The sequence below is a fragment of the Haliotis rufescens genome, unplaced genomic scaffold (genome assembly GCF_023055435.1).
Source record: "Haliotis rufescens isolate VD_foot unplaced genomic scaffold, xgHalRufe1.0.p SCAF_5, whole genome shotgun sequence".
Taxonomy (NCBI): Eukaryota; Metazoa; Mollusca; class Gastropoda; order Lepetellida; family Haliotidae; genus Haliotis; species Haliotis rufescens.
The window spans coordinates 9,371,754-9,396,438 of NW_025964223.1; the positions used below are offsets into that span (position 1 = coordinate 9,371,754).

The 24,685-nt window shown below is 40.8% G+C and overlaps 1 protein-coding gene across 1 annotated transcript; it reads right to left on the bottom strand.

Moving 5' to 3' along the window:
• Window positions 1-249: 249 nt before the first annotated feature.
• Window positions 250-20,670, bottom strand: LOC124150670 (uncharacterized protein C6orf118-like). The gene is made up of 8 exons (XM_046522661.2): window positions 20,539-20,670; window positions 18,132-18,900; window positions 16,060-16,185; window positions 12,538-12,722; window positions 11,992-12,047; window positions 10,841-11,037; window positions 7,513-7,628; window positions 250-1,812 (listed from the first exon to the last, which is right to left on the bottom strand). The coding sequence occupies exons 2-8, from the start codon at window positions 18,867-18,869 to the stop codon at window positions 1,692-1,694; spliced, it is 1,539 nt and encodes a 512-aa protein (XP_046378617.2). The 5' UTR covers window positions 18,870-18,900; window positions 20,539-20,670; the 3' UTR covers window positions 250-1,691.
• Between the last annotated feature and the right edge of the window lie 4,015 nt (window positions 20,671-24,685).

A 24,685-nucleotide genomic window follows, 5' to 3' on the forward strand; every position in this document is an offset into this window, starting at 1 on the left:
GGACCCGTGGTAAGTCACTTGATTTATTGTTAAATAACAAAAATTATCTCGAACTCTATGCTTACACTAATGTTTGCATTTCTTTCTGACTATGCACCCATTCCTTCTGACTTTTCATATTTTTGAATAAAGATATAACTTAATTCAACTTCAGTGTATGCATGTCCAGATTGTATCTAAATACATTTTGCAAGTGCTGTGGTAAAACAATTCCCAATCAGACATCTTGTATCTCTTAAGACCAACAGTGGGTACCCGGGTAGGGTCAGGTAATAAGGGGGTGGGTACCTGGGTAGGGTCAGGTAATAAGAGGGTGGGTACCCGGGTAGGGTCAGGTAATCAGGGGGTGGGTACCCGGGTAGTAAATTTGGACTTGGAACATACTAAAGTAATGCTGTAATGGGTAATACTCATTCAAGGCATGATAGGGAACTCCATCGCTAGAACGAAACCAAAACTAAGTATGGAAGACTCTAGTTTTGATAATAGGGGCATGATGATTAGGATACAATGCTGTGCAATTCATCACAGAGAACAGGTTAAGACCAGGGCCCCGTTCCACAAAGCAATCTTAGCGCTAAGGTGATTGTAACTCCCATTCTTTATCACTGACTTACGACAGTCGTGGCGCTAAGATTGCTTTGTGGAACGGGGACCAGGGCCCTGTTCCAGAAAGCGATCGTAGCACTAAGACAATCGTAACTCCCATACTATAACATAGACTTACGACAATCGTAGCGCTACGATCGCTTTGTGGAACAGGACCCAGTACGTTTGTGGAAATTAAACAATGGCTAGATCAAGGATGTATATGAAACAGTCAATGCGTAAAGTGACAGAAATCTTCACTTAGGCAATTTACAAAAAGGCAATATATTTTGGTTATTTGACAAATTGACTGAAAAATTGGTCCATTAATTTCATTATGATAACGAATTGCAAACATTTTAATGTTGAATTTCATCCCCCAGTGACTAAAAAAGATGATTAAAAGAAAATGAAAGTCGCTGTATTTTTTGGATTATAATTCTAGCATAATTCTATTGTGATGATTTGAAGCCTTTTTGAACTTCTTTGTGTTCAGTCAATCTGTCAAATTAATGGACACATCTTTCAGTCAGTTTGTAAATTGCCAAAAGGAGTCCCATCTTACACATTGGCTGTAACATACATGTATAATGTCAGAGAATTCTCTTGTAAAGCTCATTTTTGTAACTTACAACATGCTATCCTCTCGTGTGTATCATTGTGTCCAGATCATACATGGCTTCATGATACAAACTTCATGATACAATTGTTAAATGCCCCACGACACAGCACAGACTTAAAGCTCTTTTTGGTAAACAGAGAAAAACAAATCAATTCATCCCCCAAACTCTCAGCTAATAACATATGATATTATCTTAACATTCTGTTCGCACAATCAAAGTTCACCAGTCACGTTTTCATGAGCAAAATCTCATTTTTTCAAAAAATATGTAAAATTATATAATTATCAACAAGTAAACATTAAAATAAATCTTCTATGCAGTATACATGAAAAGGTTCTGAAGATTCAGTTCTATCACAGCTATGATGCTCCACAGTCAAGATGAGACCTCCCTGGTTTGTCATGTAAACAGAAAGGGAGGTCACTCTCATGTTGTTCCTTCTGATAGGACCTGGTCTGTTGACGTGACTGACAATGTCTATTACGAAATGTACCAGTTCCACTTGCTCTCCTCCTCGTCATCGCTGTCACTCTGTGGCTGTGACGGTGATGGCCTCGCACCAGGGATACCACGCTTAGAGTTCACTTTCCTCCATATTCGTCTACAACAAAAATTGAAATAATAAATGTCACAGAGGAGAGAGGGCTCTCATTCACATCTGCCACTCAGATTAGTGTATCTGCATCTTATGATACTAGGTCATCTGTAAGTGATCAAGTGAAAATAGCACCAAGGTATCGCTGGTTGCCAGGTACATTATCAGTGAGTTGAATGTCATTTGTTGTGATATCTTCATCTGGTGAGGTTGTGTTATTTTGTTTTTGACAAGTCCTGACAGGTGTGTGGTGTATAACAAATGACTGAATGGAATAACTTGGTGACATCAGCCATGACATTCTTGTCAGTGACATCAGCCTGGACATTCTTGTCAGGGACATCGGTCATGACATTCTTGTCAGGGACATCAGCCTGGACATTCTTGTCAGGGACATCGCCCATGACATTCTTGTCAGTGACATCAGCCCGGACATTCTTGTCAGTGACATCAGCCCGGACATTCTTGTCAGGGACATCAGCCCGGACATTCTTGTCAGTGACATCAGCCTGGACATTCTTGTCAGGGACATCGGCCATGACATTCTTGTCAGGGACATCACCCCGGACATTCTTGTCAGTAACATCAGCCCTGTAATGTTTGTCAGGGACATCAACCCGGACATTCTTGTCAGGGACATCAACCCGGACATTCTTGTCAGTGACATCTGCCAGGACATTCTTGTCAGTGACATCAGCCATGACATTCCTGTCAGTGACATCGGCCATGACATTCTTGTCAGGGACATCTCCCCGGACATTCTTGTCAGTAACATCAGCCCTGTAATGTTTGTCAAGAACATCAACCCGGACAATCTTGTCAGTGACATCTGCCATGACATTCCTGTCAGTGACATCAGCCATGACATTTTTGTCAATGACATCAGCCCGGACATTCTTGTTAATGACATCAGCCCTGTAATGTTTGTCAGGGACATCAACCCGGACATTCTTGTCAGTGACATCTGCCAGGACATTCTTGTCAGTGACATCAACCCGGACATTCTTGTCAGTGACATCTGCCAGGACATTCTTGTCAGTGACATCAGCCATGACATTTTTGTCAATGACATCAGCCCAGACATTCTTGTCAGTGACATCAGCCCAGACATTCTTGTCAGTGACATCAGCCATGACATTCCTGTCAGTGACATCAACCCGGACATTCTTGTCAGTGACATCTGCCAGGACATTCTTGTCAGTGACATCAGCCGTGACATTTTTGTCAATGACATCAGCCCAGACATTCTTGTCAGTGACATCAGCCCAGACATTCTTGTCAGTGACATCAGCCATGACATTCCTGTCAGTGACATCAGCCCAGACATTCTTGTCAATGACATCAGCCCAGACATTCTTGTCAGTGACATCAGCCATGACATTCCTGTCAGTGACATCAGCCCAGACATTCTTGAATGTTTGTCAGTGACATCAGGCCTGACATTCTTGTCAATGACATCAGCCCGGACATTCTTGTTAATGACATCAGCCCTGTAATGTTTGTCAGGGACATCAACCCGGACATTCTTGTCAGGGACATCAGCCCTGTAATGTTTGTCAGGGACATCAACCCGGACATTCTTGTCAGTGACATCTGCCATGACATTCCTGTCACAGACATCAGCCATGACATTTTTGTCAATGACATCAGCCCAGACATCCTTGTCAATGACATCAGCCCAGACATTCTTGTTAATGACATCAGCCCTGTAATGTTTGTCAGGGACATCAACCCGGACATTCTTGTCAGTGACATCTGCCAGGACATTCTTGTCAGTGACATCAGCCCTGTAATGTTTGTCAGGGACATCAACCCGGTCATTCTTGTCAGGGACATCAGCCCTGTAATGTTTGTCAGGGACATCAACCCGGACATTCTTGTCAGTGACATCTGCCATGACATTCCTGTCACAGACATCAGCCATGACATTTTTGTCAATGACATCAGCCCAGACATCCTTGTCAATGACATCAGCCCAGACATTCTTGTTAATGACATCAGCCTGGACATTCTTGAATGTTTGTCAGTGACATCTGCCAGGGCATTCTTGTCAGTGACATCAGCCATGACATTCCTGTCAGTGACATCAGCCATGACATTCTTGAATGTTTGTCAGTGACATCAGGCCTGACATTCTTGTCAATGACATCAGCCCGGACATTCTTGTCAGTGACATCAGCCCAGACATTCTTGAATGTTTGTCAGTGACATCAGTCCGGACATTCTTGTCAGTGACATCAGCCCAGACATTCTGAATGTTTGTCAGTGACATCAGTCAGACATTCTTGTCAGTGACATCAGTCTGGACATTCTTGTCAGTGACATCAGTCCGGACATTCTTGTCAGTGACATCAGCCCAGACATTCTGAATGTTTGTCAGTGACATCAGTCCGGACATTCTTGTCAGTGACATCAGTCTGGACATTCTTGTCAGTGACATCAGTCCTGTAATGTTTGTCAATGACATCAGCCCAGACATCCTTGTCAATGACATCAGCCCAGACATTCTTGTTAATGACATCAGCCTGGACATTCTTGAATGTTTGTCAGTGACATCTGCCAGGGCATTCTTGTCAGTGACATCAGCCATGACATTCCTGTCAGTGACATCAGCCATGACATTCTTGAATGTTTGTCAGTGACATCAGGCCTGACATTCTTGTCAATGACATCAGCCCGGACATTCTTGTCAGTGACATCAGCCCAGACATTCTTGAATGTTTGTCAGTGACATCAGTCCGGACATTCTTGTCAGTGACATCAGCCCAGACATTCTGAATGTTTGTCAGTGACATCAGTCAGACATTCTTGTCAGTGACATCAGTCCGGACATTCTTGTCAGTGACATCAGCCCAGACATTCTTGAATGTTTGTCAGGGACATCAACCCGGACATTCTTGTCAGTGACATCAGCCCAGACATTCTTGTCAGTGACATCAGCCCAGACATTCTTGTCAGTGACATCAGCCTGGACATTCTTGAATGTTTGTCAGTGACATCTGCCAGGACATTCTTGTCAGTGACATCAGCCATAACATTCCTGTCAGTGACATCAGCCATGACATTCTTGTCAATGACATCAGCCCGGACATTCTTGTCAGTGACATCAGCCCAGACATTCTTGAATGTTTGTCAGTGACATCAGTCCGGACATTCTTGTCAGTGACATCAGCCCAGACATTCTAAATGTTTGTCAGTGACATCAGCCTGGTCATTCTTGTCAGTGACATCAGCCTGGACATTCTTGTCAGTGACATTAGTCCAGACATTCTTGTCAGTGACATTAGTCCAGACATTCTTGTTAGTGACATCAGCCCAGACATTCTTGAATGTTTGTCAGTGACATCAGTCAGACATTCTTGTCAGTGACATCAGTCCGGACATTCTTGTCAGTGACATCAGCCCAGACATTCTGAATGTTTGTCAGTGACATCAGTCAGACATTCTTGTCAGTGACATCAGTCCGGACATTCTTGTCAGTGACATCAGCCCAGACATTCTTGAATGTTTGTCAGGGACATCAACCCGGACATTCTTGTCAGTGACATCAGCCCAGACATTCTTGTCAGTGACATCAGCCCAGACATTCTTGTCAGTGACATCAGCCTGGACATTCTTGAATGTTTGTCAGTGACATCTGCCAGGACATTCTTGTCAGTGACATCAGCCATAACATTCCTGTCAGTGACATCAGCCATGACATTCTTGTCAATGACATCAGCCCGGACATTCTTGTCAGTGACATCAGCCCAGACATTCTTGAATGTTTGTCAGTGACATCAGTCCGGACATTCTTGTCAGTGACATCAGCCCAGACATTCTAAATGTTTGTCAGTGACATCAGCCTGGTCATTCTTGTCAGTGACATCAGCCTGGACATTCTTGTCAGTGACATCAGCCATGACATTTTTGTCAATGACATCAGCCCAGACATTCTTGTCAATGACATCAGCCCAGACATTCTTGTCAGTGACATCAGCCTGGACATTCTTGAATGTTTGTCAGTGACATCTGCCAGGACATTCTTGTCAGTGACATCAGCCATAACATTCCTGTCAGTGACATCAGCCATGACATTCTTGTCAATGACATCAGCCCGGACATTCTTGTCAGTGACATCAGCCCAGACATTCTTGAATGTTTGTCAGTGACATCAGTCCGGACATTCTTGTCAGTGACATCAGCCCAGACATTCTAAATGTTTGTCAGTGACATCAGCCTGGTCATTCTTGTCAGTGACATCAGCCTGGACATTCTTGTCAGTGACATCAGTCCAGACATTCTTGTCAGTGACATCACTCCTGTAATCTTTGTCAGTGACATCAGCCCAGACATTCTTGAATGTTTGTCAGTGACATCAGGCCTTACATTCTTGTCAGTGACATCAGCCCAGACATTCTTGAATGTTTGTCAGTGACATCAGGCCTGACATTCTTGTCAATGACATCAGCCCGGACATTCTTGTCAGTGACATCAGCCCAGACATTCTTGAATGTTTGTCAGTGACATCAGTCCGGACATTCTTGTCAGTGACATCAGCCCAGACATTCTGAATGTTTGTCAGTGACATCAGTCCAGACATTCTTGTCAGTGACATCATCCTGGACATTCTTGTCAGTGACATTAGTCCGGACATTCTTGTCAGTGACATCACCCCTGTAATCTTTGTCAGTGACATCAGCCCAGACATTCTTGAATGTTTGTCAGTGACATCAGGCCTGACATTCTTGTCAGTGACATCAGCCTGAGATTTTAGTCAGTGACATCTGCCAGGACATTCTTGTCACTGATGAGATGACCACATACCTTCTGTTAGACTGACAAACAAGCAGGCTTTGTGACCTTGTGTATAAACGTGTATATTATGTCCTCATAGTTATATATCATTACTGTAACACATGTCGCTTCTCATGTATACTCAGACACAGTGTAGTCCACAGTGACCTGCTGTCTTCATATTATAACTAACTAGATACAGTATTCTGTTCAAACCAAATAATTTGTCATTTCTATGATACACCAAGCCTTGACCAAATCATCCCCTCTAATGACAAAGCAAGAATCTCATTGTTTTTCGCCCACATCAAAATTGTGTCTACCATACCACAAGCCTATTGCCCTGAGCAACATAAACAGCCTACATCTCAATCCTGCATTGCCCTGAGGAAATAAACAGCCTACATCTCAATCCTGCATTGCCCTGAGGAAATAAACAGCCTACATCTCAATCCTGCATTGCCCTGAGGAAATAAACAGCCTACATCTCAATCCTGCATTGCCCTGAGGAAATAAACAGCCTACATCTCAATCCTGCATTGCCCTGAGGAAATAAACAGCCTACATCTCAGTCCTGCATCGCCCTGAGGAAATAATAAACAGCCTACATCTCAATCCTGCATTGTTCTGAACAAGATAAACAGCCTACATCTCAATCCTGCATTGTCCTGAACAAATAAACAGCCTACATCTTAATCCTGCATTGCCCTGAGCAAATAAACAGCCTACATCTCAATCCTGCATTGCCCTGAACAAATAAACAGCCTACATCTCAATCCTGCATTGCCCTGAGGAAATAAACAGCCTACATCTCAATCCTGCATTGCCCTGAACAAATAAACAGCCTACATCTCAATCCTGCATTGTCCTGAACAAATAAACAGCCTACATCTTAGTCCTGCATTGCTTGAACAGAGACCAATGACTTACTTGGCATCCTTCTCGCTGGTGTCGGCGTCAATGATGGCCTCCTTCAGGTCGTGGTCCATCTCCGCGATGCTTCGCTCATAGTACTCGTTCTGCTTCAGCAACTTCTGCACCTCCACCTACACACCCAACACCACCACAGTTGTACTCATCCTCATCCATATGTAGGACATCTTGTTTGAAGAACTAAATAGTTGTAATTAAGTTCTAGTTCTCCATTGCATGATGTGTGATTAACCAAACAGAAAAGGCAGATTTTCAAATTGGTGACAAGATATTGAAAAAAGTCATATGAATGACAAGCCTTTTTTTCTTTCCATCACTTGCACATTCAGTCGTTGAATGTGTCAAAAAGACCAAAGGACCCTAAATGGACCTAGTGTAAGTGAGTGAGTTGGGTTTAACGCCGCTTTTAACAGTATTCCATCACGGCGTGTCAGCTTAATGTGGGAGGAAAGCCCGAAAGTGATGCAGGTCTCAGAGGTTTACCACTTCGGTGAAACCCATAAGCACGTGTATGGTGCTGACAAACCTAGAAACATAATCAGGGTGAACCGGGATTCGAACCCACAATCATAGGTTTCTGGCATGCCCAAGGGACGCAACTCTGCACAGCAAATCGCAGTGCCTTAGACGACTGGGCCACCCGTTCCCCCTAAATGGACCTAGAGCTATTAAGATTAGGAGTCAAAAGACATGGGTGAGCTATCAACATTGAAGACTCGTGATAAATCGGCTATTTCATGACCAGGAGATATTCAATAACTTAGGGAGCGACCATTTGATTTCTATGGGGGGGGGGGGGGGGGGGGCGGAAGTTGTTTTCTCAGCAAACTATTTTTAATCTGAAGCCATTTCTAACAAACTATTTTTTTGTAACATACAGCTGAACAAACTATTCATTTCAGATGGTAATTTTGCAATTTTATTATAGAGTAAAATATGCAATCATATTTCAGCAAATTCAGCCTGTGGTGTATTATAACATGAACAGCTATAGAACACCTGTTATAATAGTCTTTTTCATTCCCTGACATAAATACAGTAGTCCTGTTTGTAGCCCGGTGGAGGACGCGGTAATAGCTGTTTCTTTAGTCCCGGCCCCTATCGGTGGTATACTTCCAAGCCATCGTAACTGTACCAACCTTTGCCTGGCACACACACACATCCCACGATTCAAACCATTCCTCAAACAAACCACAATATAAATATGTTCAACATTTATCAGTGAATAAATGTGTTCTTTTACAACATTGTAGCTTGGTTATTTCTTTTTGGAAATTGTTAAATTGGACGCCTGAATATTTGTACATGCATTTAAATAGCAAAATGTGCTGAACTGAAGCCATTAACTTCATATACAGAAATAGCAACAAATAAGATTAAAGAAATAGTGATGTTGCGCAAAAGGCGGCGGAAAATTTTTACGTTTATAATGCTGGAATAATTCTTTAATTTAATAGATAAATGTTGCAATTACATGCAAAATTATATCTGGAAACAAACTATTCATTTTTCTCACAGTAGTAAACATTCTATTTATTTTACTGATTATCTCCAACAAACTATTCATTTGTAAATACTTCCGGCCCCCCCCCATAGAAATCAAATGGTCGCTCCCTTACAGTGAATACCTCAGCAGCTTGGCAGATAGTCTCTGATTGTGTACACTCACTAGGCTTCACACTCGTGCAGTGATTAAAGTAGAAGTAACACTGCTAGTAGTACCTCACTATGAGTTACAGATATGCTCCATGCTCCATGCATTATTGTGGTTTGCAAGAAGGACAAAAAGAAAGAGCCTCAACGAATACACTATGAGGCGAATACGATATGTATCACGAATATATAGGGTAACAAATACGAATATTTATTCACGAATACAATAACAAGTCAGCAGTTGATGTATCATTTGTTATACTCAATGAACAATAACAACATAAATTATTTGACATGGTTGGTTAATTATTAATATGTTATACATTCACATACTACACTTATCAAGGTACTAGCATCTGCTCAAATACGACAATGACCAGTGACCACAATATTGTCAAATAAATACATGAGTGTTGTCTTTAAAGAAATCTATGCATGTAATATGATCTTATGGATATTTTAAGGTACAAGGTATGTAAATGCACATGACTGCATATTCGGAAATATTCGATTTTAGTGACCATGAATAAGGAATTCAATTTATGAATGGATAAGGGTCAATTCACCAAATACCCGAGTGAATTGTAACAGCCCTACTAAAAGAGTTATGCCAGTCTGTCCCATCTCACACAGTGTAGAATAAATGATCATGTAACCTTAGTTATGGTATGCATATATGTTCTTCTTGATTGTGATGTCATGTACATGTGATTAGTGTTGTCATGGTAATGCCCAATCTCATTAAAAAAGTTCTCGCTGCCGCTAAACAAAGATCTGAGGACATCCCATTACGGGTCATGTCAGAACAACCTTCCGCGAACTTTGACCGACCATTGAAATGACTAACAAGAAGTCGACATCAGCAAATTAGAAAGCAACTTTCTCGAGCTTTACAGCAATCGTTTCAACCTGGTGACTTCCATTTCAGACTACGCTTGAAAAATATGTTAACACAGTTCTCGATTAAAATTTTGAAAACTGAACAAACGAACATTCCGGAATGTCTAATATATGGTTGAGATTGAATTGCAGTGCTTTCCACGTACTGTGCAACGCCACCTCCGTTCAAATGTTTATCCCACACAAGCGAGAGATAGACGATAATTTTTATGGAAGCAGTCGTACGGGCTGTAACTGTCATTCGGAATACCCCTTGTTAATGTTTTCGAGGTTGCATGATCAGAAAACACATTCCGACTGTCACTTTCAAGATCTGGTAAGCGACGCTCTGATTGGTCGGATAAAAGGTCGTTCTGACGTGACCCGTAATGGGATGTCCTCAGATCTTTGTTTAGCGACAGCGAGAACTAAGATCTGATTTTAATGAGATTGGGTAATGCCAGTTAGGCTGAGGAGTCAGTTGTGGCTGAGGATTTAGTAAAGACACCAAGTTTTGAACTACTGTCATCGTTGTCCTTATTGACTAATGATTTAAGATGAGGAAGAGAACATATGGATGTCAACTTCTTTATAATGAGTAACATAACGTTTCGGAGTATATGCTTACTCCTTCATCAGGCGAATGAATGCCATGAGGCAGAGAGCATATATATATATATGTACATGTAAGGGCAACAAAATTAATAAGATAACGAAAGGTGGAAAATAAAGGGTACAAGCTAACAAAGGAAGCCAAAGGAAGTATAGAGCAACTTGACCAGACATCACTGACCTCGGTTTCCTTGATGCACTGCTCCAGGTGGGTACAGACTGTCAGGGGCACACACTCATCTCTCAGGTGGCATCTCAGGGCATTCAGGGCATCCAGCTTCTCCAGGATCAGGGCCTTCACATGCTCAATCTCATCAGCCAGCTCCATCTGTGTGTCCTTGTAATGCACGGGGGCCAAACCAATGGTTGGGACGGGCTCTGGCAAACAGTCAACACGTCATCAGCTTCAAACCAATCTCATTAAAATCTGATCTTAGTTCTTGCTACCGCTAAACAAAGATCTGAGGACATCCCATTACAGGTCATGTCAGTCTGAACTTGTGCAAACTTTGACCGACCAATGGAATGACTGACAAGAAGTCGACATTAGCCAATCAGAAGGCAGCTTTCTTGTGCTTTACAGCACTAATTTCAAATTGGCGACTACGCTTCGAAACATATTTTGACAAATTCTCGATTAAAATTTTGAAACCTGAACAAAAGAACATGCTGGAATGGCTAATAGATGGTCTAGATTGTGTTGATTCAGTGGTTAAGCCCGTAACTATCCTTCGGAATAACCCATGTTAAAGTTTTCGAGGTTGCATGATCAGAAATCTTCCGACTGTCACTTTCATGATCTGGTAAGCGACGCTCTGATTGGTCGGATGAAAGGTCACTCTGACGTGACCCCCAATGGGATGTCCTCAGATCTTTGTTTAGCCTTCTATGTCCCTCCGACTGACCAATCAGATTCCACCTCTCATATCACTTGCATTTGCTTCAAATAAAATGGCAGCACCCAATCAAGACGGTCTGATTGATAATCATAATCTATCTGATTATTTGGTTCAGAGACAGATTTTGACAGATTTCAACTTACTACTTGCTGATCAAAATACAAGACATGATTCCCAACCCCTCCCCCTCCCTGAACACTCCCACAGATTTTGTGCGCTCAACATTAAATAAACAGTCTGTGAAGTTATTATTGTTGACATATTTATTTATAAGTATTGGCTTCGTTATGTTTTTATATGTTTAAACGTAAAAAAAACCCAGTGCAAACTACTGCACACCATGTAAATCAACATTTTTATTTTATACCTACATAACTGCAAAAAATACTGAAGTCAATTCTAAAATAAAAGAATTAATCGTCAATCAACCTACCTGGTTCTGGAGCTGTGGCCAGCCATTCAGTCTGTTCACGAACCTCTTCCCGCATTCTACAACATAAACATATATCAATCACCTTGGAACTAAAAACCCAAATTGTGTGTGTGATGAATAAATGAATGTTCCTCTCCAGTCAGCTCTATTCCAGCCAACAACCATGTTGTTGTTTCTGAGCACCATGGCATCTGAACCCCAAAAGGCTGCACTGTCAAAGGAATATTTGCGTTCCGTGTGGTTGTTTTTTGTTTTGACAGACATTTCAGATTTAATGATAAAATAGAAGCTGACATCCGATTGGCTTATAAACCCACGCATCACACATTTTGATTGGCTGGTGACATTTTGCTCAGGGTTTACTACCATGGTGTGACTGTTTGGTGTCCTATTGAGAGTCGGGCAGATCTTCACACAGGGAGGTGTTGAATTTAGAGCAAATGATCAATGAGACTGGTGTGATTGGCTAAAGGAAGCTACCGTTTTTTAGTGAAACTCTTGGTAGTCCCCCATCCAGCTTCCAAAAAGGAGTAAAATGCTACTCACTGTTCATTTTTTTGCAGCAGTGTTTTGGCATATTCCTCTAGGGAAGCCAGCCTCTCTGTGGCGGTGAAGAGTTCTCGGGGTCGTGAGGTTCCCCTGGCAGCCATCTGATCCACCTGATCCTGCAGCACGTGATGCTGGGCAGTCTGGCCATCCAGCAAGGAGGCGATGTAGTTGTCATACTCCGACTGCAGCAACAGACAATCACACTCAGTGGAATACTATCATTAGCCCCCACCCAAATGTGTAGAGAAATACAGAATAGGTCTGCCTGTCACTCTTATAGTTAGACCACAAGGTTGCTTATTGTAAACCTAGGATTGCATGTTTAAATAGAACTTTTTGACTATTCATTGATCGTGTGTGGTCATGTACTGACTTCACAATTTACTTATCTAATTTTGTACTTTCCGATTTGTAGGTTAACATTTGTGCTTAAATTTGGAAATCACCTCGAAACATTATATTATCAGAGAAATGTAATTTGTTATTTTATAACACCTAATATTACAGAGGTTTAATCGGCTTTTCTATAACACCTTATGTTATTACAGAGGTTTAATCAATGATTCTATGACACCTTATGATATTACAGAGGTTTAATCACTGATTCTATGACACTTTATGTTATTACAGAGGTTTAATCAGTGATTCTATGACACCTTATGTTATTACAGAGGTTTAATCAGTAATTCTATGAACCTAATGTTATTGCAGGGGTTTAATCAGTGATTCTATGAACCTAATGTTATTACAGAGGTTGAATAAGTAATTCTATGAACCTAATGTTATAACATAGGTACGAGGTAAGGTGACCACAGATAAACATGATTGTGTAGCCTGAGGTTTGTTTAGCAAGGTTCCAGTAGGTAGAAATAAGTGACATTCATATGTCATGCGATAATGAGCTCTCATTCGAACCGACTGCGAAATCTTGAATAAGAACCAAGATGGCGGGTGTCACTCCTTGTCCCTATGTATATAGAGGGGTGTGATTTTCTTCTATACGAATATATTATGTTATACATGCTATCATCGAGTTCCTGTGGGCAGCTATAAGAAAATTTGAAGAGTCACATTAGCACCCCGCTTTGAATATCGGACTAAAAGTCGATCACTCGCACTGCCGGGGTCCAGTCTGTGCAATCAAAATGGTTCGGTATCCTTGATCTATCAGCTGAATTTACATCATGTCTGTACCATTTTGGGTGAGGGAAATCAGAGTGTTCGCCAAAGACATTCATGTTCACCCTATACTGAAGACGTGAAAATGAACAAACTCAAGTCTGCTTGCATGTCAGTGACAGCTTCGAACGAAGGGCAAGGTCACCACCGGAATAAGAAAAGACAACTGTGATCTAGGCCACTCACAGCGTTTACGCTAGAGATGGGGAATGTTATTGTTCACATTTGGGATATTTTGGGCCACATAATCAGAAGTCAGGCACACTTCTACGGATTTTTCGAATGATTTGTATCGGAAATGTTCACTTTGAGTGATCTGGTCGTGCAGTCGTAAACAAACAACTCCTGAAACAGTGCCTCAAAATACCTTTCAAAGAGGACACTGATGGTACAACCAGAGAATCCCAAGTAAGTCTAGATATCTGTCCACCACGCTTATCCTTTTAAAATCAGATTGAAAGATGCGAAAGAAGTCGGGTGCGTCACGCTCATGGGGACCCTCGATCTACTGATCGGTAGTCGTACATTGTAAATGGATATCGCTTGATTATATAATGTCTGTTGAAGCTCTATGCATAACGTATATAGAATGCAAACCGAATTTCATGCGTGTGACTATCTTGTTTGGTTTAATAAATTGTTTGTAAATATCTCTCGCTCTCATGAGATTGCTTCAGTTCTACCTTATAGTTGCAAAATGAATGACGTCTTGCGATTTTTTATGAATGAAAAAAATAGTCCCGGTGTGACAGAGGTCACGGTTTCCAATCAAAACGATTAAAAAAGGTCAACCTTGTACAACACACGTGTGACGTACGGATTTAGTATCTTACCACCTGTATCTTCACCATGTGGGTGATAATACCTTATACTATTACATAGGTTGATTTATTGATTCATGGCAACAGTTTGCTTTACGGTTATGTACCATCATAATATGGCATGATGTACATGACTACAGGACATCTACCTAGATTACCATTGATGTTGCAACCAAAATAATATTAAAAAGCAACAGCTTGTGTATGTACATAAATGTATCATTTCATCTGCATCTCTTTGTCATAGATATTGCAATCAGGTATTGACATTATTATCTGTTACCAGCTTAATGCACACATCACTATTATTGCTATATTGAAATTTCAGAGAAAGAATGAATTGAGATAGGGAATATCACAAACACTTATGGCCAATGACTAGAGGTATATGGATTGATCAGTTCAAGCTATTGATGCTTGGCAAATGTCCATTGAAAATGATACATCTCAGATAAGTTCAGATATGAATAGCTGAAATCTATACCTTGCTAACATGGCTAAACAATAAATTGTTCTGAAATATTTAATCAAACGCTCTATTAAATACTTTACCTATCATTTTTTCAATCAGAATATATTTATAATTGCTTATGTTTGGCTATGCTAAAAGTTACCTCCCCAAAGTCCCTAGAAACAGACTTCCGGACTACTGCTTCCTGATTGGCTGATAATGGAGTGGGCGGGACTTAACACCGCACTCAACAATAGTCCAACTGTATGACAGCCGGCAGTAATAATCAAGTCTGGACCAGACAATCCAGTGATTGACATCATGAGCATCAATGCACACAATTGGGATACGATGACATGCATGAAACAATTCAGCAAGCCTGACCACCCGATCCCGTTAGTCGCCTCTTACGACAAGCACAGTTGCCTCTTACGGCAAGCATGGGTTGCTGAAGACCTATTCTATACCTGGATCTTCACAGGTCTGCATAAGCAATGATTGATGTCACTGGTTTGTAGCATTTGTTACGTTTATGATTAAATAAGCAGTCCGTGAAGTTATTATTGTTGACATATCTTTTTGTATTTATGGAGGTATAAACAAGAAAAAAAGTGTGCACACTATGTAAATCCTTTTGTACCAAACTCTTGAGACCTGTAGCAGGTACCCGGGTAGGGTTGGGTAATAGCGGGGTGGGTACCCGGGTAGTAAATTTGTACCTGTCTCAGCCCTCCTACACAGCTGTTTGTTTGTTTGTTTGTTTGTTTGTTGTTTAACCCCGCACTCAGCAATATTCCAGCTATATGACGGCGGTCTGTAAATAATCGAGTCTGGACCAGACAATCCAGTGATTAATATCATGAGCATCGGTCCACGCAATTGGGATCGATGACATGCATCAACCAAGTCAGCCGACAAGCCTTTTACGGCAAGTATGGGTTGCTGAAGACCTATTCTACCTCGGAATCTTCACGGGTCCCTACACAGCTGTATTTTTTCAAAAAAAGTGTGTACTATGCAGAAGACCACACCTCTACCAATGACTGCACACTGCTGCATCCTTCTCACCTTGATGCAGCGGAGGATGTAGGCAAATGTTGGCGACTCCTGTATAAGATCTTCAAATGTGTCGCTGTACACCTGCAGTTTGTGGAAGTTGGGTCCCATTCCGTTCAGGTTAAATGCATCCAGCTCCTGACAAACAAAATATCATTTCAGAAAGCACACACAAATGATGTTATAATTATTGATCAATGCTTGATCAGTTACCCAGAGCCACTGCAATGGTTGGTTGCATGGTTCACAGCTCCAAATAAGCTGCTGGAGCGGAGTATCGCCTGGTATTTTACAATACGACTGACAATACTACCGGTATCATGACACACCACATCAATTACTGTATTCATCGTAATAAGCGCCCCGCTCTAATAAGCGCCCATGGCGATATTTGCTGAAATATTGGCTAGTGAACAATCCCAATTAGCATCCTTTCCAATTGATGAATGTACACAAGACTTATTTATTCGTGTATAATTACGCACTCGTGTGTTATATGCACCCTTAATTATGGGCAATTAAATTCTCGAAAACATATCTATCGTGTATAATACACACAGATTCTTCTTTTATATCATTTCAGGCTGTCAGCATAAACCCCAAAATTTACAATCTTTCAACTCTGTTGTTTTTCTCATCAAAATTATATTCTAATAAGAGCCCCCTATTTCTAATTTTGAGAGCGCCCTGGGCGCTTATTACGTCGTATATGGTAGTAAGAAATGATGAAATCACTGAAATACAGCTCTAACATCTTTTTCTTCATACATCTATTTACGGTCATTTGTTATCTAAAAAATGTTTACAAAGACAACCACAAGAACAAAACAGTGTTAAATTTGGGATAGTTATTAAATGTAGCAGTTAGTCGGTCCGTCCTCAGTCTCTACATCCTTGTGTTCTGCAATGCCTACAGGTGGCGCTATGCTACTTATTTTATTATGGGAGGTAAATCTATTAGTTCCTGTTCTATTTATGACGCATCGTGATCTCACAAACTGATGATTCAAGTATCAATGTCAATGTCAATGAATCATTACAGCCCTAACCGCTGCGTATTTGCGTAAAACATTCACAACAAATCACCATAAAAGAAGTAATTTTGAGTTGCTTGCGAACCTCCCTGAGAAGGCATATAAGTCTCAGAGTTGGAACAGTTGTATGGTGCAACAATGTACAGCTGAAACATTTACATGAAACATGAATACAACACAGGGCGTAATTACCGAATTAAGCCTTTTCAACTTGTGTACCCGAATATCTTTACACTTCTAGATTTAATGATCGAATACAGGCATCACCTAAACATGAATATATATAATATCTACTGCAGTGAATAATGCACAAATAATGCACCTGAGAGCAACATTTTAATCGCAGACTGTTTTCAACACATCCAACACACATTTATTCATCAAACTAAAAATAAGCCACAGAGGAATTGTTGTATTCAGTGATTTTGACACAAAAACCTCTATATAGGTCAATGACTTAGACACAGGAAATGCAAACGGTCAATGGCAAAAGTCAACAAGTCAAATCAACAAAAATGATCTGGCCATGAACGTGGCGATAAGAGAAGCGTTTGACAAAGTCACTATAGCTCAAGAGAGTGTTTCCCTATGATACAGAAAGTATGATGCAAAAACATGTGACCGACGTCCATCTGAAACCCTGGTATTGACTACATTGGGATTTCAAGCTTGATGTTAAATGTAAAATGGTTTTGTGAATATTTTATGTTTGTTTCAGTCACTTTTGTCAACCATGATATCCAAACGTCTCATTGAATAAATATATACAAAAACTGTGTACTGCGTGAGTACTTGAGTTGGGATGAACCCCATTTTGACAAACTTTCAGGGCATTTCATCTTAATGTGGCAGACAAGCCCAAGTGATCCATATGATAGAAGTTTACAACACTGGTGCATCCACATGCAGGGTTTGGTGTGACAAACCAGGGATCTTCATTAAACAGTACACATCTATGATTCAAACCTGAGATCATAGGATTCTGGCACGACTAACACACAGTGAATTACAACAATATAGAAGAACAAATATCGAATGGTATGACATTACCTGCTGCAGTTTTCTCTCATGATGTTCAACGGCCTTGACCCCTGACAACACTTTCTGTTCACAGGTCTCCTGTTTCCGCAACACAGTCGACTCAAAGTTCTTGAACTTGCGGTACTGGTCCTGTTTGGTAATGCCCACATTCTGCATGGGGAGGAATGTATACTTGAACTTCAGCTTCCCCGTGTTGTCTGGGGCGAGTGACGTTGCTGTTGTGTACGTCATTGTCTCCTCATCAGCAAAGCTCACATCTCTCCCTCCTCGAACACCTGATGGCATCATCATCTCCGTGGTTTCCAGTTCCTCTATGAGAACCCCATCCTCCAGATTTGTGTATGTCGACTTGGCTGAAGAGTTACTCGCACTTGAATAACGCTTGTTGGGGGAACCTCTTGAACTTCTTTCGCTCTTTTTGGAAGCTGGTGTTTGTCTGGGAACTTGCACTGCTGGCGGCGAGTGTGGGATGCTACCTGTGGTCCCTACACTGAATTGGTAGAGAATCTCTTTCATTGATTTGCCCTTCTTTGAACTTCTTGGCTTCGGAGTGTTTTTACCTGAAGGTGGTGTGGGTACCTCCTTTGCACTTTGCCATGGCACACGATTTGTTGCCATGGCAACTTGATGGATATACGTTTCATTTAGGTGACCCCCTGCATAGTCATGTATATCTTTCTTGTGAACCCTTTCAACATCATTCAGCAGGTTCTTGAGCTGTCGCCCGGATACAAATTTGTGCGCCATTGGATCTCGCTGTATCACTCCTCATTGGTGTCTGAAAACATGAACTAATTGTTCAGGTGGAAAGGGTTCTGTAGTATTGAAATAACAATTCAGTTTAAATGGAACCCTGGTAGGACAATGACCATGACCTGACAAAAGCATGACAGTTTTACCCATGTTTCATATCTTTATACATTCTTTTTATGTTTTTTGGGGCAAATAATACAAAATGAAGGAATTATTACATATTCATTGTTATGTAATTTTCTATTTCTTTAGTAACTGCACAGTGTAAGATCTCAGGTAATACTCGGATAGCCAGCAGTAGAAACTAACATTTTTAGTCTACTAGTCCTTATAATAAGATATAGCAAAACCTTTAAAAATGGCAAATTTCTACTAGTCCTTATGATACCTTAACTATTAAACAGTTTGGCAAGGACTACAGGACTAGTGCCAATTTCTAACGCTGATAGCCAAACATTTAGTTGTTTTCACAAAACCAAGGTATCAATATAACAAGTGCACTTTTCAGACCCATTATAATTTTCTTAAGCATTGTTGATCATAAATGTGAAGCATCCTTTGGTGAAAATGCAAAAGTAAAGAACATAAATAATTTGCAAAGTGTCTCTTCAGTACTGGGAAGCGAGATAAATGCCTGGTTGCATGGCAGCTACCACAGGGGACTTATATATATGCTACATGGTAGAGAGCGGACACCTTGCCATTAAACAACGACAGTTAGGACCATGGTTGCTGTTTAAGCTGCATTAAAAAGCCTGAGTCCCCAGGGGTAGAAACTAACAGTTTTAGTCCACTAGTCCTTACAATGATAGCATATAGAAAAACCCTTAAAATTGGCAAATTTCTACTAGTCCTTATGATACCTTAACTATTGGACAAATTGGTAAGGACTATAGGACTAGTGCCAATTTCTAACGCTGGTCCCATGACAAATCTTCCAAGTGAACCTGGTGCTGGAGGATGGTGAGGGACCCTATGGCATGCATGACAGAGGTACACTTTAAAAACAAAGTAGCAATCAGTGTTCCTAATTAAGCATGAAAATCTTGGGGTTGTTGTTTCAAAAGAAATCAGTTAAAGGGAGTTCTTAGATTAAACTGTGATAGCAACATATCTGAAGGACAGTCAAATTGACAAATCAATCTCAGTGAAATCAGATTTCCTCTGGAGATATCTTCAGATCTGCAAGCAGAGTGGTATCTGATTTTAACGAGAGCACAGACCCTGTGTGTGATTGAAGTCTGGACAAGGCACACCAATGAAAGCACAGGTAATGATCTACTTCATCAAATCATTGTCAATACAACCATTTTACCGTTTCCAATTAATGGAAATTAAATATAATTTATTTATAATAAAAATTAATGGTTCATATTCCTCAGACAGACCTGGGTTGTATTCCATGTGTCTACTTTATTCAACTAAGCAATGTGAACCCGCATCTTGTCATTGTGATTTTTTTCCATTAAGCAGGATGTTAGATTTCCTTTTTCATATGATACAATGATAAATCTGTGAACATTATTTTAGCGAAACTGAAATAAAGACAATAAAGTAGATTCTCGATCCAGATATAGTTAGATCATGTAATTTGAACTCTAACTGTACACATAGTTCTCAATCTTGAATCGACGTCAGAAACAATAGAATGAAAGACACTTACCTAACGCCATGAACGTGAGTGTCACATTTAATAAAGCTCAAAATCTTATCCAAAATAAACGAAAATCGTCAATATCGTTCGACTGCCATCTTGGCATTGTGTTTCCATGGAATTCACAAAAGAGTTCGTAAAGGGAAGCTACTCTAGCCTACTATTCTTCTGAACGTCGAAGCAGTCTACAGTTGACACATTCGTCACCACTCGCCTCTTTCCGTAACCTGCAAGAAGATTCGGCTTGTCCCGGAACAACACGAGTTGGTCACGAATGCAGTTGACATTCGCGAGTTCAAATCCCTACGCGTATCTACTGCTGTTTCTCTTAAAACAAATATATGATTTTGTAATTTTTAACAATCTGCTTAAAAATGAATTTAGACTTCCTTTAAAAATGTTTATTCACTGAAAGAAACTAATTGTAAATAAATTATCTAATATTTAGTGAATGTAAATGAAAATATTATTATATTTTTTTAAAGTAAAGTTGCAAAAATGTTGAATTATACAAGATGTTTTTAAGGTATAGAGGCCTTCTTAACCACGAGTTCAAATCATACAAAGTATTTTTATGCTTGGTCTGTCGGAACAAATATTATACAATATCACATTACATCTTATTACAGCCCTATTAATTATGGAGGGAAAAAAATAAAATACTATAGAGCAGTATGACGGTTGCTTGTACGATGTAGAAACAGTTTGAATGACATTTACCTTGTTCCTGTATACAGAAAAACATCTTACAGGCTCATCAGACTGTTCTATGTTTAGAAGCAACCCTCATCATCAGGCCGGCCATTGAAAAACCATCAGAGAGCAACCAAAATATGGAATATGTTCATACTTTAAACAGAAAGAGCCACACAAATTAAAAACAAGACACACACACACACACACACACACACACACACACACACACACACACACATCGGTGCATCGGTGCATCGGTGGATCGCAATATTTCACTTCCCGATACAAGTATCGATCACAGTTGCACACAAAGTAAAAATTATCGATCCTTACCTTAGATGTTTCTTAAATGAATGTTACCCCAAACACTAATTAGTAGTGAAAATTAGTCGTGAAAAAGTAAATATTTCCATCCATTGCGCCATACTTGACACTTCCAACTGTAAATCATCAGTGTGCCAGGTATTTGAATATCCTGTGAAAAGTATGGGTTAGGCACAACAGATACAAGAACATAGAAGTATCGTGATATGTATACGATCGTGAGCAAGGTATCTCTCTCACTCACGCACGCACGCACGCACGCACGCACGCACGCACGCACGCACGCACGCACGCACGCGCACAAACACGCGCGCACACACACACACGAAGTGATGCAGGTCTCAGACGTTTACCACTTCGGTGAAACCCACGAGCACGGGTATGGGGCTGACAAACCTAGTCGGGCCGAACCGGGATTCGAACCCACAATCATGGGTTTCTGGCGTGCCCAAGGGACGCAACTCTGCACAGCGAATCGCGGCGCCTTAGACGACTGGGCCACCCGTGCCCCCCGCGTTGCTATACAAGTGTGACAATCTTGAACGCGAAGTTAAACCTCATCTCATTTCACCTCATCTCACCTCACATCACCAGCAGCTGCAAACACTCTCTAGTGGTAAATACATGCAGATATTACTGTGGAATTAATAAACAGATGTGTTGTTGTTTGTGTGACTTAATGTGTTTGATTCCACTGGAATTGTTGCAGGTTTTAATAATTAGGATGCACACTTTATGGGTATTGTGTCTTGTTAGTAATTTGTGTGGCTATTTAAAGGGTGTACATATTCATAACATAAGTCAACATCTGCAATAGCTACCAGCCACATCACCAGGTAGTGTCCTATAGACATACAAGGAGAATCTCACCCCGAGTGTCTTTTGACAATTTATGTAAACTTTGATCAACAAGTGTTTATATATTTGTGTCAAAAGACACATGAGTGAGATTGTATTCATCATCACTCTGCCAACTTTTTCAATTTGTAAATGAAAGCGTCAAAGCTCTTTCCAAAAGCAGAATTGATTGTACGATTCTGACAGTATCATGAACATGTGTTTTTGAATAAGTATACAATAGTGATGATACCAGGTGTTCACAAAAAGACATGCAAAGGCAAGTCAATTGTTCACCTGGACAAAAGGAAATAGGGAACTGCATCAGAGGTGAGGTGAGGTGAAATGGGGTTTAACGTCGCGTCCAAGATTATTGCACTTATATAGCGACGTGCATATACGTGTATGTGTGTGTGTGTGGCTGCTTGTACTAGTCCGGACTGATGCCGATTTATAGTGCTAGCTCACTGAGATACCATGCCGCATAACATGAATACCCCACTCAGACACAGTATACTGACTCCGAGCCGACCAGTCCTTGTTTTAGCCCCTTAATGCCGAGCACCAGACAGGGTAACAACAAGTACCATCTTTTAACGTCTTTTGGTATGACGTGGCTGGGGATCGAACCCCGGACCTTCCGCTCTACCACTAGACCACGGAGGCGGTCGAACTGCATCAGACATAAATTTAGCCATAGACGCATCACAATTTGGATGTCTACCATAAAACATTCTGAAAGCTGAGGCATTGAATGTTGTCACCTTGATCAAACAACTTCTGAGCAAGAGTCTTATGACGTTCTTTGAATCTTAGTAGAAAGAGCATGCTCGATTTTAACTCAAAAGTTGTGAAATGTAGACACCAAAGGCCGGAGCTGCTGGAATATTGCTCGACATGAAGGGAAAGTTGACTATTGGAAAGTTGAAGTCATCCCTCTTGTCATAGTCTTATGGAGAGTGTTTTGTCACTCTGAATCCAATCTCATTAAAATCAGATCTTAGTTTTCGCTACCGCTAAACAAAGATCTGAGGACATCCTATTACGGGTCACGTCAGAACGACCTTTCGCGAATTTTGACCGACCAATGAAATGACTGACAAGAAATCGACATTAGCCAATCAGAAGGCAGCTTTCTCGAGCTTTGTGACACTAGTTTCAAACTGGCGACTACGCTTCGAGACATATTTTGACGTATTCTCGATTAAAAAAAATTAAAACTGATAAAAAGAACGATCTGGAATGGCTTATAGATGGCCTAGATTGTATGGATATAATCAAAAAACCCGTAACTGTCGTTCGGAATACCCCGTATTAAATATTTCGTGGTTGCAAGATTAGAAAACACATTCCGACTGTCACTTTCATGATCTGGTAAGCGATGCTCTGATTGGTTGGGTGAAAGGTTGTTTTGACGTGACCCGTAATGGGATGTCCTGAGATGTTTGTTTAGTGGTAGCGAGAACTAAGATCAGATTTTAATGAGATTGATCTGAATCTTTATGCATAGATCTAAGTATGAAACAGATGAGACGGTCTCATTGGTCTCCTGAATTTCGGACCCGTGAAGATCCGGGAAAGAATAGGTCTTCAACAACCCATGCTTGCAGTAAAAGGCGATATGCTTGTCGTAGGAGGCGACTAACGGGATCGGGTGGTCAGGTTCACTGACTTGGTTGATGCATGTCATCGATCCCAATTGTGTGGATCGATGCTCATGATATCAATCACTGATTTGTCTGGTCCAGACTCGATTATTTACAGACCGCCGTCATATAGCTGGAATATTGCTGAGTGCGGCGTTAAACATCAAACCAACCAGATGGGTAAATAAGTTAAAGGAATTCGGCTATTTCATGGTTATTGAACGAAATCAGATCACCAATGTACCTGAAGCTTAAGTTAAAATTCTTGGCCGAATACCAACTATAATGACCATTGAGTGTAAAAATGCAGCTTACCAGCTTCAGTGGCAGAGATTCGTGATGTCACGGTAACCAGTGTCACTTTAGTCTGCAAAGCATTGTGATACAATTTCATTCAACAATGCAATCTCTCCCGTGGTGGCCATTTTAGATGATAAATAGATATTATTAGCTGAGTTTTCTGTATCTTAAATATCACACATAACATTGCAAGATGTGAACCGTCAGCAAGAATACTGCAGACTGTTCCTTCCTTACCCTATCTGCCACAATAATTGCACTAGTCATTTTCCAAATTGACAAAGGGGTTTATTAAAACCATACACAAGTGAAATTCGTTTCCAGAAATGAGCAGAAGTGAACACACTTGGTTC

Bases quoted from the DNA above. Each gene is read 5' to 3' on its own strand.
- LOC124150670 (XM_046522661.2), bottom strand. From the start codon at position 18,869: ATGGCGCACAAATTTGTATCCGGGCGACAGCTCAAGAACCTGCTGAAT. The intron at 12,723-16,059 runs GTGAGAAGGATG...CTGTTGCTGCAG, and splicing joins ACATCCTCCGCTGCATCAAG to TCGGAGTATGACAACTACAT. The intron at 11,038-11,991 runs GTAGGTTGATTG...ACTGTTTGCCAG, and splicing joins GGCCACAGCTCCAGAACCAG to AGCCCGTCCCAACCATTGGT.